Below are 21,162 nucleotides of genomic sequence, written 5' to 3' on the forward strand. Positions count from 1 at the left end.
ATGTGGCGCAGGATTACTAGGAGCCAAATAAACTGGGACAATAGCCAGAAAAAGAAGAAGAGAGAGAAAGTATTGCTAAAAACGTACGTACTTACGTAGACGTACAGGATACTTAAGTATGCGCTAGACGTAACACGGTACTGAAAGTAGAGCTAGTCATATAAATCATAAACCTCATTGAAGCAATGCAGCTAAGTAGTACGGTCACCTCGTCCGTTAGCTTTGTTTAATAAATTAGGTCACAAAAGATTGAGTCAGTTTGTACATTTTTTATATATTACATGTCAAAGACAAACGAAAAGATAGATAAGCGTTCTGGGATATATGTTGCAGTTGGCGGGCGAAGGTGCCAAAATATCGTATGTCAAACTTAAAAATAGCTATTTTTTCATAAAAATATGAAACAAAATTAGCGAGACAATATATACCTACCTACTGCATTATGGAGTTCTCAATGTACATTGGTTTGAAGAAACAAATTATTCCCCCCTAAGATTATGATTTTTGATAATCATAATCAAACAGTCTCAAAAATAAAGCCCGTAGCAGACGGAAAGACAAACACCGAGGTTTGTCCAAGTTTGCTAACTTTAACCAAATCCAATATCAATTCAAAATACCCAACTCCATATTATGTTCAATGTCGTGGAAGATTATGTATCAAGTGTATGCAATAGACTCGGAAAGCGTGTGTACATAATATTGTGTTTATGTTCGTCAGTGTGCAAACACACGGCGCGGCGTCAGCCTTCAGTCACAAAGAACCTCATGTTCTGTTTCTTATCTATTTATGTATAAATACCGTGTTAATATATTAATAATTTTCATTATTTATTATTTACTAAATACATTTAAAGTTATAATATATACTTAGTGAAACAAAACTAACTTTTCAGGTTATAACGTGCAACAAACTCGTGCTTCATGCGTGCATAAATAAATATTAACTATGCAGTTGTTTTGCCTGCAAAAAAAGGTTAGCATTAAAGTCTGTATTAAATTGTAAGTTGCGCAAAGCAGGTTTTCTCGCTTGGATAGCGATAAGTCGCTAAGGGGAGTCGCTAAGGTTCTAGTTAATAGTTTAATAATCTTAGCGTACGAAAATGGTTATTCGATCTTCTTCCATATTCCGTTCGGATTCGAGTGTAGAAATACAAAATACGAGATTTAAAACCCATCATGATCTGTTGCCGCGGTATTTCCGGACCGATGCGACCTTCAAACCTTCAAGAAAATAGCGTCCTCCCATCTTAAATGCCGGCAACGCAATTACAACCCCTCTGGTGTTGCATGGGCGGCTGTAATCGCTTACCATCAGGCGATTCGTCTGCTCGTTTGCCTCCTATATCATTAAAATAACTGCGAAATATTGCTCACCACATTGTCTCAACACAATTCAAATTAAACTCGTTTCATTGTGCGATAAACGAACACTTATGAAAAAGAAATGTGTGGTACCTATTCATTTACATTTTACATCAACAACAGAAAAAGCGCTTAACATTAAATTCGCCGCCATGAAATGCACGGTTTCTGTTATTGTTCCTAATATGAATTCCGAACAGCACGCGTATGTTTCGTAAATACGGGTTTTCCTCCAAGTTCATACATTTCTGTGAGTGCTGGATGTGTGTATAGTGTGTACAATCACTTCTTGGAATTCAATCGGATTTACATGTACGCGCGTAAATTTGTTCAAGGTTTGTGAACGCTCTTGCATACCTGCAATTATGCGAAATTATCACAACGCTAACAAAGCGCATCGCACAGAGCAAACCAGTGACAAATGAAATGTGACCTCTTACGTATCTAGAGAGAAGCTGGCAGACGAACGACAAGGCGTGCGGTTCTAAATCAACTTGCAATATCGACTCATGCGTGCAAAGGACTGCCGCGTGCCGCGATTCGCGCACGAGTGTGGTGGGACCTTAGAAATAAAACAAAAAAGCTAACTAGTACATAAAAAATAAACTATATTTTTCTCACCCCATCTGACTTTACATGTCATATTTATATGGTGAATCACTCAATCATGCTTCATGATTGCTTCATTTCATAATTTTACGATTTTACTATGAAAACAATGATTCACAAGATAGTAATGAATCGAGTTGATATCACATAAGCCACATCCGTTCTTACTCCATGCAATGTGCGGATGTAAACAGAGCATAATTCGGAGTTTCCTTCCGAGCTTAGTCAGTGTTTATTAGACAAGTAAACAGACATATGGTTTTTTTTTTATCCTATCTGGCTTTTACTCCCCGCAATTTTGCACGGGGTGAATTTGCCAATGTCGGTTTTTGACTTGACATATGGGATTTCTACCGACGGAGGACGGACGAAACAATATTGTGTCATGATTTATTTGTTTACATGAAAGATAGCAGTTGAATAATAATTCAAATGTAGCAACATTATTTGCGTTACCCCGATTAATACAGGGGTAGTTGAAAAAATACTGGCAACACGTTAGGTAGTGGGACACGGAAGCAAGTTGGACAGGTTCCTGAGACTCGTTCACTTGGATCGAGGCAGTCAAAAAGGATCGATCAGTCAGATTAGAATACCTGCAAGTACCTCCATTGTTGTTTTAGTAATAATTAGAGTAACCCATACGAGAAGAATCTTCACAATTGTATGCGATGTGCGGTCTCCTCACTCGTCGATACGCTATGATACATACATAGTATATACAAGTAGTTATAGACGCGCCACCGAGCGACCGGGGTAAGTGAAAGAATATTCATGTAAAATTTGGGCAGCATAGGATTTTTTCTCTTTCACTCTTATAAATTTCGGTATCTCGCCATCGCCTCCTACCTATGATGCCACCCGGTCGGTGATAAAGACAAAGCATGGCACTATTTTCTCTTTCCTCTTATAGGAATCGCAATAAGACTATCTTTCTCTATCAAAGAGTGTCAGGCCCTTGAGGCCCTTGCTATGATAGAACCTGGGGGCTTAGCCAAGATGACAATCGTTGACAGAAAACGCCAATCGAATCTTAAATAATGTAGGTATGGATATAGTCACGCGACCTTTCGGACCATCTGTCATCCCGATACATTTTTAGGGTTCCGTACCCAAAGGATAAAAAGGGGACCCTATTACTAGACTCCTCTGTCCGTCTGTCTGTCTGTCCGTCTGTCTATATGTCTGTCACCAGGCAGTTCAGTTGTTCATCACACAGTTGAAATTTTCACAGATGTATTTATTTTCTATTGCCGCTATAACAACAAATACTAAAAAGTACGGAACCCTCGGTGGGCGAGTCCGACTCGCAATCCGGTTTTTTTCTTTTCGTTTGGCGTTTGTCGATGTACGATTGTCATCTTGGCCCCCTGATTATGTAAATAAAAAAAAGTCCCTGAATTCCACAGAGGTAAGTACAAAAGTAGAGATGAAATGCTAGAGCCGGGAGATGACCGAACGAGATGCTCTTATGGACTTTCAGTAGGAGTAATAGAGAAAGCGTTATTATTGTTTGTCCTTGTCACAGTCTCACTTTTTTTGAATTCCCCATATTAAAAATTTAGTATGGTTTATGGTGAATAACAATAAACCCGACCAAATTACGTAGTCTGTTTTTGGTATGCTGTCAGGAATGTTAAAACGTGTTTTTAATTTAGTCGCAGTGCTTATGTTCTTGTTCCTCACGGATAGTACAATCGAATTAAGTCTAACCTCGAAATCCTTCCAAAGTTATGAAATTTGGTATGTATGTTAATTAAAGGTCTCTTTTTCATGACCACACTATTTCACATTTAGGGACCTCGAGGAATCGCAGCCATCTTGGAAAATGTGTATCATCTTAGAGAAATTTGCGTTTTACTCTAAATCTACGTTATCTGTGGAAATATGATGTAGGGCAACATTAAAGCTTATTAAATTCTACACAAAAAGTCCTAGATATCTTTGCGGAAAAAATACATCTTGTTATCGAAAATAATAGCTGAATCCAGATTTAGCGCTTATACCCTTTTAGGGGATATTCTCTTAATAGGAAACTTGTAGGAATATGAATTACACTTTTGTCTATACATTTGTACACGTTATATCCTATGCTGAATTCCGATCACTGAAATGATGGCTCTGGTATGTAGGTAGCTCTAGCTATAACATTTCATGTTTTACTTATTTTCAAATATTACACCGATTTATAAGATGATGTAACATTGAATAATATATATGCAAAAGAAAAAAGATATCAATTTATTCATGATAACGAATCTTAATTTTGTATGATGACCATCCACTATCTACGTAATCAATAATTTAAGCATTTGCTGATAATCCGTAGATAATATGTTTTCGAGGATTTAACTTTTATGGCATCATCATCATATCTACGATACGATGGATCAACGCGTAGAAAATTTGCGACTAGAACATTCCACTCAAACTCATAAATTCTTTGAACATACTCGAGGTAGGTAGGAGGTTCAAATTGTGAGATTAATTCCAAAGCAAAAGTTACTGCGGTGCAAGTTCAAGTCGGCAGCACAGATGATAAAGCAATTATTAAATTGTGAGTTGGCATTTTTTGTGATATAGTAGCCCATGCAGCCCTGTCATAATTCTTAATATTTAAAGCAAATCCAATAGTCGCCCTTGCTCATCTCTATTTTAAAGGCTAGTACTTAAAGTTCACTTTTAACTCCAAGTAGGTCAGAAAGTCATAATCTTTAAAGTTAAAAAGACCACAAAGGTTTTAACTTTTAACAGCATAAGTATTATAGTGAGTAAAAACAATTCCTACGTACCTGTTAAACGTGTGGCATTTTAATAGCATTTATATTATTCATAATACACGCAAGTAATTGCGACATACTGTTACCAACGATTACGTGACGAATGATCCGAAGTTTTTTGTGAAATATTTCGCTCAGTCGATCGATACCGAAAATCGAGTCTGTGAGTCACTTTGTAAACATTTATAAAGAAAATAGGTGCCTTTATCTAAAGAATGCACTACAACGGAATGTTAATAATGTATGCCTTTTAGTTGTAAATAAATATACATTTAATAAGTATTTGGATAAGATATGAGGACAATTGAAATAATGAACTCGTGTGAAAAACGTTATCTGAGGAATTTTAAGTAGTTACTATCTATTTGTAGAAGCAAATCAATGATTCGATAAGTAATATCTAAATAATCATCTTCCTCGCGTAGTTCCGTCTTTTTTTTTGCAACGGCTCATGGGATCCTGGGGTCCGCTTGGCAAGAAATCCCAAGAATTGGCGAAGGCACTAGTTTTTATGAAAGCGACTGCAATCAGATCTTCCATTCCAACCCAGAGGAGAAACTAAACCTAATTGAAATTAGTCCGGTTTCCTCACGACACCCTCACGATGTTTCCCTTCACAGAAAAGCCACTGGTAAATACCAAAACGATAAAAAATGATATCGTATATTTAAAAAAAAAATAGTACATATAAACACAATAATTACCAGTGTATTTCAAAAAAACTTTAAAAAAAGCAAAACTAATTCAAATAAAAAAGAACTCAAGCCTCTAAATAAGATTGAACGAATTAAAAAGAGAAAAATAGTATATAGCTAGACTCGATAGCTCCGTAATTTGTGCTCGATCGATAAAAAACATAAATGCATGCAAATCGTGAAAGTGCTGCGAAGGTAGAACAGGATGTACAGGTGAGTCATAGTCATGGTTAGTTGTACCGTCGTCGCACGCGCAGGTACCCTGTGTGTGTGCCGTAACACTTGCATGTGTTATGATAAGAGGCCACGTGAATGAATGACTCACACCAAGTGCCTGACTATTAACAATCAACCAATCCTAACTGACATAGAAAACCAATAAAAACTAATTTGTGACAGCAAAAAGTTGTTTCTCCGAAGTTATACCTGTACATGTTACATATAAAGTAGTAACGTCAATACAATGTCTCAATCATATCCAGGAAGATTAGTTGTGATCTTGTACATAGATTTAGTCATACCTATTTCAGCACTTAACGCAAATGCCAAAAAGGTAATTAGACCTAAACCAAATTGATTTGCAGAGCCGATACCCATATAAGGAAAATCTGTATTAAGTATTATCTACAATAAAACCTGTATTTACGTTGATGATCTAACTCCGAGGGTTTCTAATAATTATGTACCTACTGCATTTTTAAAATGAATTTCTGAATCGGCATGGATGTTGAAGGAGATTATAAACATAATATAGATATGTACACTTGGTAGGACCGCTCTACTGCTAGATACAACAATGACAGAAATATAATCCATTAAGTATATAAAACGAAGAAAGAAAGAATATGCATTTATTTAACGTCACAAATCAAGATAACAATCGTTACATACAATATATATAAAAAAACACACACAAAGTCGTTAAAGAAGATATCTAATCACCATGATACCGCGACAAACCATATATGTATTTACAAAAATCGTTTAAACGTCTTGCAGACGGTCAGGCGATATCATAAAAGTGATGACCAATAGCATGGCACTAAAAAATATAGGTGTTAAAAGAAAAGGTTAGAATAGGTAAAGGTTATTGCCGTGCATTGTCTTTGTGACGGGCGGCATTTGCAAACTAAGATAAGGAATCCAAAATGCATCCTAATTGGTTATCTGTATGGGGAGGCGGAGTTTAGCTCGCTCGTAAGGATCGAGGTAAAAAAATTCTAAAGTGGTTCACCGGGAATTGTTACCGGTTGTACCTACATCAACAGATCAACACTACGTCGGGATGTATTATAAATTCAATATACGCGATATAATCCGTTTTCATAGTTTTATTTCAGATCAACACTAATTAATTAGGCTTACCATAACAATTGTAACGCAAGAATAATTTGTTAGATATTTAGAATTTCTCTTACCATCAGGCGATTCGTCTGCTCGTTTGCTTCTTCTATATCATAAGAAAAATGTCATGATAGCAAAATTAAAATTATTAATATTAGTCAAAACTAAGCTTGGCGACATAAATATTTTAGATAACAGATAAATTACTGATTGAATATTAATAACTCCGTTCTTGTATTAACAATTTTAACATTTCATCAAAAAAGTTTTTCTTAAAATCGAACTCTGAAAATGCTTTTCGATATTTTAGTATGTATACCTTTTGTGTACGATGTACGATACATCAAAATATGTATAAAAATTTCGCTTTTAAATACCGAATTCCTTTCTTCCCTGGACAGTATTACTACAAGTTTATTTACAAATTCCGTTATCAATTTTCCAATTCATAATTCTCATAATCGCACTAATTTTGATATGATATCAACAATTGATAACACAAGTACTTTTCTTAAAATACTTGTTGGTAAACGTAACTGTGGTACAGAAGGTGTGGTTTAGAACTTTAAATAAGGCACGTAGTATGGATGAGTAACATTTGAATCAACTTAGGCCATTATTCTTTTGAACCGCAATATAGTTTTATGAATGGAGCTACTCAGTTGGTTTTGTCACATCTCGAAGAAACCGTAGATGCGTTCGGAGAACCGCACAAAACCTGCACTGACTCACTCGATGCAGCTATCCTTGTTTGTTTTGTTTCATTGATTAAGCCATGCTATCAACAAGTGAGTCAGTCAACTATACAGACACGACATTACAAATTGGGCATTTAGGTCAAAAACTTTTTTAATATGAGTTATGCGATTTTCCGGTGGACATCATAAAATAAATGGACTCCTAATTTTCGTACTTTATTATAAGCATGTTAAAACCTTCTATTATTACTTAATATTTTTATGGTAAAAATCTTAGAAAAATTACCTAGGTGGCGTTTTACTGAGTCTAATAGACTATTCTATAAATATTGCATAAAATACTGTTTTAACAAATAGACTTTGCTGAGAACGTAATATTAGTATTAGTCTATAAACTGTTATTTTAATTTTATCTGCACACTACATTAAAAATAAAATATAGAATTTGAACGTAATTGGGATTGTAGGGTGTCATTCTTAAGAAAAGTTTCAAACGGGCTTTATTTGTTTTTTTTTTCGTTTTTGTCAAATTTTTAGAGCTTATTTTTTATGTTCAAAGTTATCATACTTTTATCGCCACATTACCACTTGTTGGCATCCTATTTTTTATATCTACTGTGTTGTGGAACTCGCTAGGTTAAGTCTAGTTAATAATTATGCCAATATATCTTTAGTCTGCTAGAATAAGTATATCTGGAAAGTGTTTTTAATTATTTATTAAAATATTAATAGTTTGTTCACGATAATGGGCCGGACAGGCAACACAAGGTGCCTAATAAAATGAACAAATGTTCAATTTTCTTTGAATGTTTACAAATTCTTCAATTTGCAGTTTTAGTCACCGTTGGTATTATTGAAACAGCGGTTACACCACACCGCAAGATAACCCGAGATGAATAAGGTGCGCTTACTCACTTATGTATTTACCAATATTTCATTTATCGCGGACTCGCGACTAATTACATTCGCTATGCATTACAACCATCAAGGAGTAATGACAAATCAAGAGGCAATTTGACTCGCTTTAACATATCATTACAATGATGATGATGATTTTTGTGACATGGGAATTCAGAGAATTTTTGTTTACGTTATGCGAAATGCTTTAGTCAAGACGCTTGAAGGGGACATTATCTCTATTTTCATGTTTTACGAGCTATCGAGAACAATGTCGAATTCTGTCCCTAAACTTAAGTAACTTACAGCAAGTGGAACTTCCTTTTCTTAAAGTGCGACTGGCCGATTGAGCGAAGTGACTCATCTCAACACAACCAGTTTATTTACTACATTTCCATACGGCTGGTTCGATTTATATGAAAATAGGTAATATTAACTTCAATTCTCATTAGTCGTCGGTTTATTATTCATAAGAATTTTAGGTCAATAGAGTCTCTTATGAAACGAGCTGTGGGAACTTAGATACTAAACCAAGCTACAGCTATAATGTTACAAGTTATGCTCACTTTCGTTTTAGCAATACCTATGGCTTAACTAATCACTACTACAAGCGGAACACTTACCTATTTTATTGCTTTGTCGTCCATTCTAACGTCGTTTGTCGTCCCGCTATCTCCTTTACGGTCTGCCTAAACCCCGGCCTGCACCGCCTATGGTGTTCCGCGAGTCTCACTCAGTAACCATTTTGGCTCAACTTTCCGGGTGCATGCGACAAATATGTCCCGCCCAGTCCCACTTACGAGCTTAGCGGTCTTGACGCCTACGTCTACAACTTCCGAGTTCTGGAGCGTAGCTCCGTGTTTCTGATTCGATCAGTTCTACGAACACCTAATATAGTACGCTCCATCGCTCGCTGGCAAACCTTGAGTTTCGATTTTAGAGCCTCAGTTAATGACCAAGTTCGTGCACCGTAGGGCACATGTCAAGGGAGGCATGTTGCTTAAGACACAAGGGAAGGTCACCCTTCATTAGCGCTTTCATGGACCAGAAGCTCTTCCAGGCGTTCTCGATACGTCTATCGATATCGATAGACCGCCTGTTCTCGAAGGATGTTATCTGGCCCAATTAAACGTACTCGTCGACATATATTATTGTATATCCTGCCCATCTACTATTATATATTTTATTAAATATGAAATATAAATTAATATTTTTAAAGCACAATATTCATAAACGCGCTATAATGCTATAAACCTTAATTAGCTATATGAATCGTTTGTCTTAATCTGTCAATTTGACTTATGTATTTGTAAGACAGGTATAAAATATCTCTTAGGGATATATAGATATATGTTATACACACCACAGTCAAACTCTTTATTGTGGTTTTCGGGGCTATGAGAGTTAGGCAAAAATTATCTATTTACGAATAACCGGGAAGATACCTAAATCATCTTTTATTGGAAATAACTAAATCATCCGTAATTTGTTATTGTCATTTTTATCTAGATAAATTAGTTGGGATTTTATATAAAAGATGAATGTCAATAGTTACAGTCATGTAGAACTAGAAGTGGTCGGGCATGATAAAATGAAAATTATCTACAACAAAAGTAATGAATGTTTTATGCATAGGTACTTAAATATATGAAATATAAATATGAAATTTATGAAATTACAACAATAATTTTCTGATTTAATGAGCAATGTCAGTGTGACGGTTTGACCCGACGTGACATTATTATTATAAGCTTACTTCAATAACAAACGAGGTCAGTTATCTTCATCTAGATAATTTATCTAACAAAAAAAGTTGTCAACGCACTATTTGTGATTGAATTTATCTTCGAATAAATTTATTTGAAATAATTATCTAGATAAGAAATTATCTAAATAACGCCCAACTATAGTCATAGCCTATGACTATATTAAGAATACTCTGTATTTTATTAAATAAATAAAATAATAATAAATTATCAAATTAACTAATGGGGGCTTGTCAGGTTTTATGAATAAGGGGGACTGGAAAACTGTATTTTACGTGAAAAAAAAGGTTAAGCGAAGTTATGTCAATACATGGCTTCTGTTCTGTATAGGTATAACAACAAAAAACTGTTCTTATTTCAGATACGTTTTAAAACACAATAATTACAACGCATTTGTTCAGTCACGTGGAACATTTGTCCATGAAGAAGCAAAAACTATGTGTATATCCATATATGTAGGTAACTCTTATCCGGCGTGGGTGTAAGAGTCTATGCTTCAATCAGATATCTACAATATGGCATATATCATCGGAATTTATCCTCCAATGAAAACACTTAAGTCCCAATATGGCTATGTCTACTCAACCTTGTTATTATTCCATTAACCGCCATTATAATCGTCCACTCTTCAAGTCCGCTATTTAAATCAATTTTTCTACTTGCGCAAAAGGTTTTAATTGTTTGACCCGGCAGTTTGGTCTGTTACTGAATTTTAAATTCGTAAACCGGACAAAGAATTTCTTTGTTCATCACGCTCGGAAGTGTAATTAGGACAATACGGCCAGACGGCGATCGGCTATCGTTCAGACTGTTCAGAGCAATTCGTTGCTTAAAATAACGTTTCACTAATGACATCTTGATTTTATCGCTCTAACTGGTGGCTAAGCGTCGAGATTGTTAATATCCGTTAATCATCAGTAGCGATGATTTGTTTTACGATTCACGCTGACATTGAAAGGTCGTTGACTTGACTTGTTGCTTCGCGACAGAAGCTGAAGATCTCGTCCTTTAGAAGTTTTTTTGCCATTCACTTAGTATAGTGTTTCAGCAGGGGCGTGTTACTGGCGCGTATTAATCTCTTGTCCACGTGTGCGAATGTAAACCGATGCTGCTGTGAGTGTTTCAGGATGTTCAGTTATGTTTTCTTTACGGCTCTTGAGTGTATCATCTGTTAAGAGATTTGTTGTTTCTATCCGTGGTTCAAGAGTCGAAAGTTAGTTATCAATTCTTTGGTTTATCATTTAGTGATATTACATTCTTGAAAATCTTAGGGCATCTCAATACATAGAAAGCTTGTAGTTTCCAACGCCCCCCCCCCCCCCCCCCCCCCTTTGCCCTTTGACACAGCAACTGCCTTGACTGGTCGGGTCTGGATCAACACAGTTTATCACTCCCGCGACGATAATCTATCTTGTTGACACATATCACGAATAACGACGGAATGCACTTCTAATTCTAAACTGATGCAGCGGAATTATGGCTTACGTTACGGATAATTAAGCAAGTTACCCAGGAGTAGCAAAGCGATTCATGTTTAGGGTTACGCGTGGAAACTGTTGAATTCGTTGAATGATAAGACCGTGAAGCGGATACAGAGAACCGTGGGCGGAACCTCGCCACCCGGCGCGTTCGCCATTCTAATTAGCTAGCATTGTGGTTCGAAGTTTGCGGGTTCGGATTTGTGTGTAAGAATACAAACCGGCACGGCACCGGCAGTCGCGCCGCGAACTCTGCGCCGGGGACACGTGTCGCCCCACAGCAGCATCCGCTACGCACGCGGAGCTCGAACGTGACCACGTTAACTGACCAGTGCATACACAAGATAAGACACCACACAAAATATACAAAGCGAAATATGCGGATACTTGTGTTGATAGAGACAGTGATAAAGTTTTAAAGGTGTTGGCTATCCGCAAGGTAAACCATTATACTATCCTATAATACTAAACTTGAACCATAGCGGGGAGCCGGTAACCACTTTGATTTAAGCAAAAAAATGAAAATAGGTAAAATGTATGATCATTATCAGGTAAAACGTTAAAACGTTTTCACTGTAGCTTTGAAGAAGTTAGCTTTTGCGGAAAAAAGACTTATACCCAAATAAATTTACTAGTGCACGTATTAAATTAATACACGTAATTGACATAATAATTAATGTACCAACATTCTAATAATTAAACATATTTTTAGAACTATAAATCACTGCGAATCGTGCGAGATGAACTAAGAGAGTGAAATGATTTATGAACTAGGTTTTAAATTGCCTAACAGCTAAACTTACCTGAAATCTATATCTGACAACCATAGATTGATAGTAAATAGTGATATTTTACAAAACACCCATGAACTGGATTTACTCAGCGTAGTGCAACGTCTGTTCGGTTACGGGTTCCACTGTAAACTGTAAGGCATATCATTACTTAATCTACCCCTTATGTAAATGGATATTAATGTAGCAAATCCACCTTGTATAGCTAGAGGTTCATACCTATGTATAGTAATTAACGATTCACGTTTGATCTCCAATATATCTGGGCCATTTATGTAAGTTTATTGATCATTAGGAGGTTTACAATGACCGCTGAGCATTAATGATTATTATCCATTATAAGCTTTGCGTTGGTGTTATAAAATTAATTTATCTTTGTCGTTGCATCGGCGATTCAGCGATTGTGCATGCAGAACTGACCTTCACTAACAATGTCCCTTGATCGCGCATGCAACGGACTTCGGTGCATCTGGCACATAGAACGAACAGTGCATAATGTTCGCTGATATGTGATGCTATACCCGAACTAATAAAACATGAATCGCCTAGTGCACAAGGTCCGAATTCTATTGGAAGGCGATTTATTCTTTCGCGAAATGGCGATGAGTCGTGAAAGCTTTCAACGACACGTTTTCCCAGGGCTAGCTCACATAGACGTGAGCTGAATGATTATTGCTCAAACCGTAGCAGTTGATTTCCTTTTTATGTAATGGTCATACTTCAAAAATATAATTCCTGGACATGTATGTTTGGTTCCTTGTTCAAATCCATATTTATTTTCCTCTTTCCCTAATTTAACCACCTTTTAGGTGTGTATGTAAAGTTGACGAAATATAGAGCGAGCCGATCTTGTTCAAACTTGTGCGAGAGATCGGCTCACTGTATAAATATTTTGTCAACATTAACTGCATTCAATGTTTACAGCAAGTTAGTCTGCAAAGAATATGTACGAGTACATAATAAATACTTTCATTTCGTAATTTATATATCTCTCTGTCAGCAGAAACAAGCGAGCTTTTGAGAGTCCTGTCGAACTGCAGGTCTTTAAAATCAGTTCTTGTCTAGCATAGTATACCTACTTACCTACTATAACCTACACTGCTAAAACAGATCACCCCGCTACCCTGTTATCCCTTAACCTGTTACTCAAAACAAAATTATGGTGTAACCTTAATAAGTCGATCTGAATAATAATGTATAAATTAAATCAGGACCTTCCCATATGATTCTCCAATAAGCATTGGTTGAATGTATGTATTGATACGTCAGCACGTCAGCAATGATTCACACATAAAGTAGCAGTTCACGTAGACCAATTGATCGTAATTCTACGTAACTTATGCATAAAATGTAGCCTAACGATGTTAATCATTGCATTCATCATTACACGTGTATTTGCTGAGATGCAGACAACGTAAATTGCAAAGACTACGTACTAGACGTGTGCGCCGATTAAAAAATGATCGGCGGCGGCGTTTGCCAAAAAATTGGCGGCGGCGGCGTATTTTCGGCGTGAAATCGGCGTGACCTTGACTTTCAGATTTCTTAAGAAAAATCGTTAATTTGTTGTTTTTCTTGAAAATTTGATCAATGTAGGTTACTGGCAAGTGATTTCAGTGAACTAAGTATAGTTATGAATAGGCTGTGAGTAAAGTACGATTTGTAAATGAATAATATAGGATAGGTATAATAACTTAATTTCCCTAGTAACTTGGATTAAGGGGTTACCTGGTCCCAATGACCTACGATCCGATCTGTAACTCTCCATTTTCTTTTGATCTCCGTGGTTTATCGTATTAAAAATGACGGACTTTAACAAAACAGAACTCTAAAATCTTTGAAATTTGCTAGACATAGTGGACTGCTATGGCTTCCTTTTAACGTTTTTCTTGTCGTACAAGCACCAGGCTTACTGAGACGTATCTTCTTTCTCATTTACTCATTGCTGAGGAACGCGATCACATGTAATTTGTCTCCATTTCGCGCGGTCATAAGCCGTGTGGACTGCAGAGTGCAGACTGCCGACCTCTTCATTGCGTTCGACCTTCTCACACATGCTCCAACTCGAGCACGTTTGCCATCGGCCTAAATACAAGTGTTCCTCCACATCATACATTGAAAACCGCATGATATGTCCGAGGAATCTAAGGGTTCGGCCATGGCATGTTGTGAAGAGTGGCGATATTGAGCTCTCGGGTTTTTTCTTCTAGCTGTCCAAGGTAAGCAGCAGTCATCGCCAACACCACATCTCAAAAGCACCAACCTTTGCCACTTCACACTTTTTGAGACTCCACGTTTCGGTACCATATTGGGATATTGAAAAGACGAGAGCACGCACGCAAGCGCACTTTATTTGCACGTAGAATACCTCTGCCATGCCAGTTCTGCGGCGTATCTCGGCGGTGCAACCACCGGCACTGGTTATCAACCCAAGATATACAAAATCGCCGAGTGCTTCGGTAACTAGGAGAATATTTGCCCTGTCTACTACCATTACTTTTTTCTTGGAACGGTTGAACTCTAGAACTTTTATCTTCAAATTTCTTTAGAAGAGCCGCCATTTCGATGTATTTACTATTGTTATTCCCGTCAGGCAGGCGACAACAGTAGCACAGTTTGTTACAAGAACTTTTGAGTCATATTATATTATCATTCATTCTTGTTAGATGGCCCATTATGGAAAGGGCTTATAAGTTTATAACTAGTAACTGCTACAAAAATGTTTGGATAATTGAAAACCCCAGTGACCCAGGTGACTGTAACCATAGCAACGAGTGACAAGAAAATGTTGCTTCACCCATTTACAGCTTGCACATTTCCGTAGGGCAAGCGAATCTAGTGTTGCCACTCTGTCTCTCTCTCGAGAGAGTATTCGCTCATCAATATTAGCCAGTTAGTTTTCCTTTTCAATTTCCACCTTGAGGTCCCATGGTACATGAGCCCACTGTGTTTTCGTTGCTCGTAACTCGTAAGTCTAGTCATGACTGAGGATTCTGCCTTCGTATGTGAGACAATGTAAATTCACAATTAACAAGATAAAATCCTACTTCATATAGCTATCGCTATCTCATCTTTCTTGACGCTGAATACTGAGGATTACTCAGTTACTTTAATCGGTGTGTGAAACAGTTTGTGCAACTGACTCTTCTGTTTTATTTAATTAATAATTGACGTATATCTGACAAAAAATCCATATTGTAATTCAAATACCAACTTGGAATAGCTAATTAACAACACTCAAGGTCACGCCGATTTCACGCCGATCATTTATCGGCGGCGGCGCGCCGGCGCGGCGCACACGTCTACTACGTACCTAACTTATAATCTCAAGTTGATTTTACTTCCAAAAGTTGAAAAATTTAAAATGGCACATATCTCAAAAATTATAATTCCTGGCAGAAAACGATTTAGTTTGTACTTTTTAGGATACCCGGATTTATGTTCTCATGGTTCCAAACATACACATTGATCATTAAGCTGATATATTAACAGCCCAATTTAAGTGTTTATACGTTATCGTTATCGACATGAATGAAACCGAGTGTAATATCTCAGTGTACCTTAGTAAAACTACGTCCTGTGACGCATACATTACACCAGCACTTAATTCACTGACGTAATAGTACATAATCACAACAGTGATACAGTTCGCTTGGATTGTGACGACGTTTCTGCAAATGATGATTCAGAGGATCGACCTATTATGTCACTGGAGTTTTTTCGTGCTCATCGCTTGGGAGGTTAAGATAGTTTTGTAAGGTACTTATCAATGAACTGCGAGTGCGAGCGTAGCATTGATAGACCAACCGAATACTTGTATGTAATGTGTTAAGGAATGTCTGCAAAAAGTTCTTGCGAAAAATTACTGATGAACCGTTCTAATGACGCATATAATCCAGGATATAAACTTCTGCTACGCTTTTTGCTTTAATATTTAAGGAACGTCCGGTTAATCACTGAAATGTTAAAAGTTTCAATATTCATTACTAGTGATTTGTGACCGTTTTTGTTGGACATGTTTTCATTGGAAGTTTCTAAATGCCTGTGTTGTGGTTGTGACGCTGCTACGCCGGCCGGCGTGGCCATGACATCAGCATTATCCACGTCACCCGACGTCATACAGACCAATCATCCCACAAAAATCCTTTAACAATCGAAGCACTATCGATACCATAATTTCTTTATATCTGAACAACTAATGTATTATCGTGGGCGTTCCAAAATTAACGGTAAGTTGAGTCAAGTGTATCTAATAGATTGACGATAGAGAATCGTGAGCATTTCGTAATCGAATGCTTGGCTACATGAGTCACCATGGCTGTTATGAGACTTTACAATTCGTGTCAAAGGCGCGAGAATCTCACGGTACGAAAAGGAAAAATAAAACGCGTTGTGCAACCCAAATGAATCAACTCGTGTTTTTGTTTCCCCGATGTCTCAATTTTATTCAAACCCAACTCGTCTCATTTATATTTTAATTTTTTACAATGTCAACAATAAAAGTCGTTATAGCTCTTTTCCACAAAGAGATAATACACTGCGCACGTCAAAAAGAAGCCGCAGCTCATCAACTTCTTGTTATTGTGACGATGACATATCGATACAAGTAATCTATTGAACCGATAGATAGATCAGTCTATCAACAGGCCAACTCATTGGTATTCGCATCAAGCTATCGACAGTGAACCGTGAGCAGATTCCCGATACCGTCAACAACTATCCCAATGACTCATCCTACTCATCGATAGTTCCTTTGACCCCACTCAAAGAGTCAATAAGTGCAATTACTGTCCTCGCGCTGAATTCGATATTAATTTCATATTTCCCAGAACACTAGTGATAACAATAAAGGTTTATATGTCCATCAATCTTGGTACGTTGCGCGTTGTTCAAAGAAATCTGCGTAGATCGTTACTGCATCGTTTATCATACAATTGTGAGTATACATAGATGAAGTACAATTTCTGCTTATTCAGTTGCGTATTGTCATTTATGCACTTGCAGATCTGGGGGCCGATTTTTTTATTTAGAGCGCTCGATTTCGTGTGGCTCCCTCCAATATATCTCCACTATTAGGCATTTAAATTCTACTAATAGAATTGAAAACGAGTGGTCAATACCACTAAATTCCTAATTTCTATTGCTCGTATTTCAAAAATATCAATTCGACGTTTTTCACAGATTTTTGAGTGACGAAATCGAGCGCTTTAAATGAAAAAATCCGCTCCCTGTGCTACGCTACCATATGTTAACGGTCTCGTTTAACTTTTGTAGTATTTCAAGAGTGGTTAAGTGAATAATATAATAACTAAATTTGCACTATTTAAGTAGTTTATATTTCAAAACTCAACTTTTCAGAAATAATTCCAACCAAATCTAACAGATCGGTATAAATGAATATCGGTTCTATTCGTTTTTGTATAATTATGTGTTAGTTATGATAAAGATAGGTGAATCGCTTGCCGCTATTGGTCTTCAGATATCGTCTGTTATCGACTCGATTGTACCCACTCGTAATATTTACATGCACTTGCAAATTATTATCTGTAATCGTAGGAACTTACATAACGACCATATTTACGGTAATAATAATCATTGGTCATTATTATCAGAGATAAATGCTAATGTAATACTATTTCTGTAGTGTGCAGAAGTGAGAAATTACGAGATGCATTTTATGGATGAAAATGCGGTTTTTTCCTTCGATAATACCTACGTTGGTGCTAAATAAATAAATGTTATAGGGCAATTATAAACAGATCGACCTAGTAACATACGAGTAAATGCCCTTACCAGGATTCTAACCCAGGACTTCCTTCTTTATAGGCAGGGTCTAGGAGGCCATTAAATATCTAAAATATGAATTAACTAAATCTCGTAGTTTACACTCATTAGTAAATCATGTTTTCGATGGCCGGAGAAAAGATGGATACCTAACTGCTTAACGGGGATAAAGACAATAAAATCCGTCACGCTGGCATGCCAAAACGTGCCTGAACTTACTATGTTTGTATATACTTAGGAACCAATTAACCTAAACATCATTCTCTGTCATTTCCAGATCCCAGATTTATCCCTCGATGGAAACAGCAGTTTGAAACACAACGGAAGCGCCAAGGAACTGGCCTCCGTGATGGAGAATTTGAAGAAGAGCAGTTTCTCCCGCCGGGAGCAGGCTCTCAACACACAAGTCAATAGTTCTTCCACGCAACAGGTAATTTATTTTATTTGTGTTTATCTAATCCCAAAGCCTTCCCACTCATTTAAGCGCTTTACTGGTTGCCTTTAACTAACCTCGTAAGACCCAGGTATTTTTTATTTATTTCTTTGACAATTTTTTTTTTTTGTTTTTTTCATAGTTTAAGACATTTATTCAGCAAATGAGTCTCCAAAATTACAAAAACAAAAAACTTATGAACAAAGTAACTTAACACTACATAATAAAACTAAAGAAAAACACTAAAACTAACTAGAAAATACACATTATCTATACTAAACATAAACCCCATTCCGACCCCCACCCTGTCCAAACGTGCCAAATATACTTGCGGCATTGCCGCGCTGGATAGCAAGCGATATTTGTTGCATTTAAAATTCGATTTGAACTTTGTACGTGTACAAGTACGCGGGGACTTACGAGGCAAAGGAGCAACGTTATCTTTCAATAGTTTTTAGGAAAGCATCTGCCATTTGATATTTTAACTCTGGGAGAAATAATAGGTTTTTCAATAGAAGAGCAACTGGTAACTGGTATATATCAAATATACGAAATATCGTACCCATTGGTACTGATATCCAAAATAAGGAAGAGCAATCTGACAGCAGTTAAATATTGGTTTGATTCAGGCATATTTATGTTAAAACTAGATTGACGAACCATGTAAATAAAAGTAACTTTAAATTATAAAAAAATATGATTGATACGATAACGCGACAATCCCAAGAAACATCCGCCCGCCCGCTACTATCAGTTAACACTTTCTAATTTTAGATAAGAGAATACATGTTTCGAAAAAGACATGGTGTCAAGTATTACATAGGAACATAGAGAGAGGATGGCCGGTATAAAAGTCTCACGCCAAACCTTTCCGCTACGAGAGCTTTCATCTTCCAGTGTAGCTACCACCAGTTTGGCACTGACATAAACGCTATCGAGAACATAACTTACTTTCTATGCATCTCGCTCGTACTCGCATATATTGCTTGCGAGAGGCATAGAAAGTAAATTACGTAGACGTTAGCATATATGTCAGTTTTGACACTGCCAGCAAAGAGGATATAATAGGATAGAGCGATACTGTCATAGTAAATTTTGTAACCACAGTAAATTCACTGCCATCTATCGACACACTTTAAAACTAAAAATGAAGGTTTATAAAAATACGATAATGTATATAAATCATTTATCCCTATGGATTTATCTATATAAATGATTTTTTTTATTTGCCTTAATTATTTTTATATGATGTTGACCCATGTTCTTCCACTGATATGCGTTAAAATTGTTAAATAACAAACGAAATCTATACGAGAGTAGGCCAAAGGTAGTTGCGCCATCTGAACGAGAATAAAATTTTCGTGATTTTCGAGGTACGTTTTTTCCTTAGACTGTATCCATCTATTACGGAGTTATATCTATCTTTGCTGCCAGTCACTCATGGTACGGGTACAGGACATCTTTAGCGCCCGAGTTCCTTTATACCGTTACCTCGGATCCTATAGTTAAGTGTATTGAATACTATTGAATGCGTGATGCGTTAAGTCTAAGAAAACTCGTGACTACTCGTGAATGAAAAAATGAAAATGAAAAAGGTTTAATTAGGCAAAAAACATTACATCACAGAAAACTTGACAGTGGTCCCCAAACTAGGCCGAGCCTGTATCTTGGGAACCACAGAGAGTTCGTAAGCATTTAATTTTATGTTACACTTATATATGTCACCTAGTACTTAAAGATATAGCTATTGTAATACTAAACGCTAACATGTTTAAAATTATTGAAAATTACTAAAAAGGCATGCAGTAAGTATAACTATATTTACAGAGTAAAGATTGTGATATTGTAGGGTTTATTGTAGTATGATTGAATGAGTGTGTGGATGAGTGTGTGTGTGTGTTTGTGTATGTATATTTGTATGTATGATCCTACTTACTTAAGGAGAATAGGGTCTCTGTCTTACAGTATGACAATGTCAATAACCATTTCCCCAGGACCACTTTCAACTTAGGAAGCGCACACTGTTGTATGTTTATGTGTTTGCATATGACATTGTAGATAAAGGGGTGCATGCAGTGAGGAGCTCGCTTAACAAAAGCTGAGCTGCTCTTTGGAAGGGGAACTCGGTATATTCTTCTCTTTAATAATTCTTCATGCAGCATTGATTTAAATATTAGTCGATGGGTGCGAGTAACCGCTTTCATTATGTACAGTTGCCTAACCGTCAGAAGTTTGCTTTCTCTGTAAAGATTTTCAGTCGGGTAACGGAAAGGTTTCCTGAGCATGACTTTTATGACAGCCCTTTGGGCCCGCTCCAGGTCTAGCAGTGTTGTCTTACAGGCGCTACCCCAAACTGCAATACAGTATTGTAAAACGGATTGACATAAGGCATAATACACCATTTGCATAATATTTAATGGAGTGCAGTCGCGAAGACGTTTAACAATGAAAATTATCTTCCTTACTCTCTTCGACAGGACTTGGATGTGATTTTTGAAGGACAGGTGTTGGTCGATGAGGAG

The 21,162-nt window shown here is 36.8% G+C and overlaps 1 protein-coding gene across 5 annotated transcripts in view; it reads left to right on the forward strand.

Annotated features, from left to right (window-relative positions):
* Positions 1–21,162, forward strand: part of LOC134742357 (NAD(+) hydrolase sarm1) — a 93,094-nt gene that overhangs the window by 55,508 nt on the left and 16,424 nt on the right. For all 5 annotated transcript variants that reach the window (XM_063675432.1, XM_063675433.1, XM_063675434.1 and 2 more), the window contains one exon: positions 18,485–18,637. In XM_063675432.1, coding sequence (XP_063531502.1) covers positions 18,485–18,637 — 153 coding nt within the window. The remainder of the gene's footprint in view (positions 1–18,484; positions 18,638–21,162) is intronic.

Source organism: Cydia strobilella, chromosome 6, assembly GCF_947568885.1.
Source record: "Cydia strobilella chromosome 6, ilCydStro3.1, whole genome shotgun sequence".
NCBI classification, from domain to species: domain Eukaryota; kingdom Metazoa; phylum Arthropoda; class Insecta; order Lepidoptera; family Tortricidae; genus Cydia; species Cydia strobilella.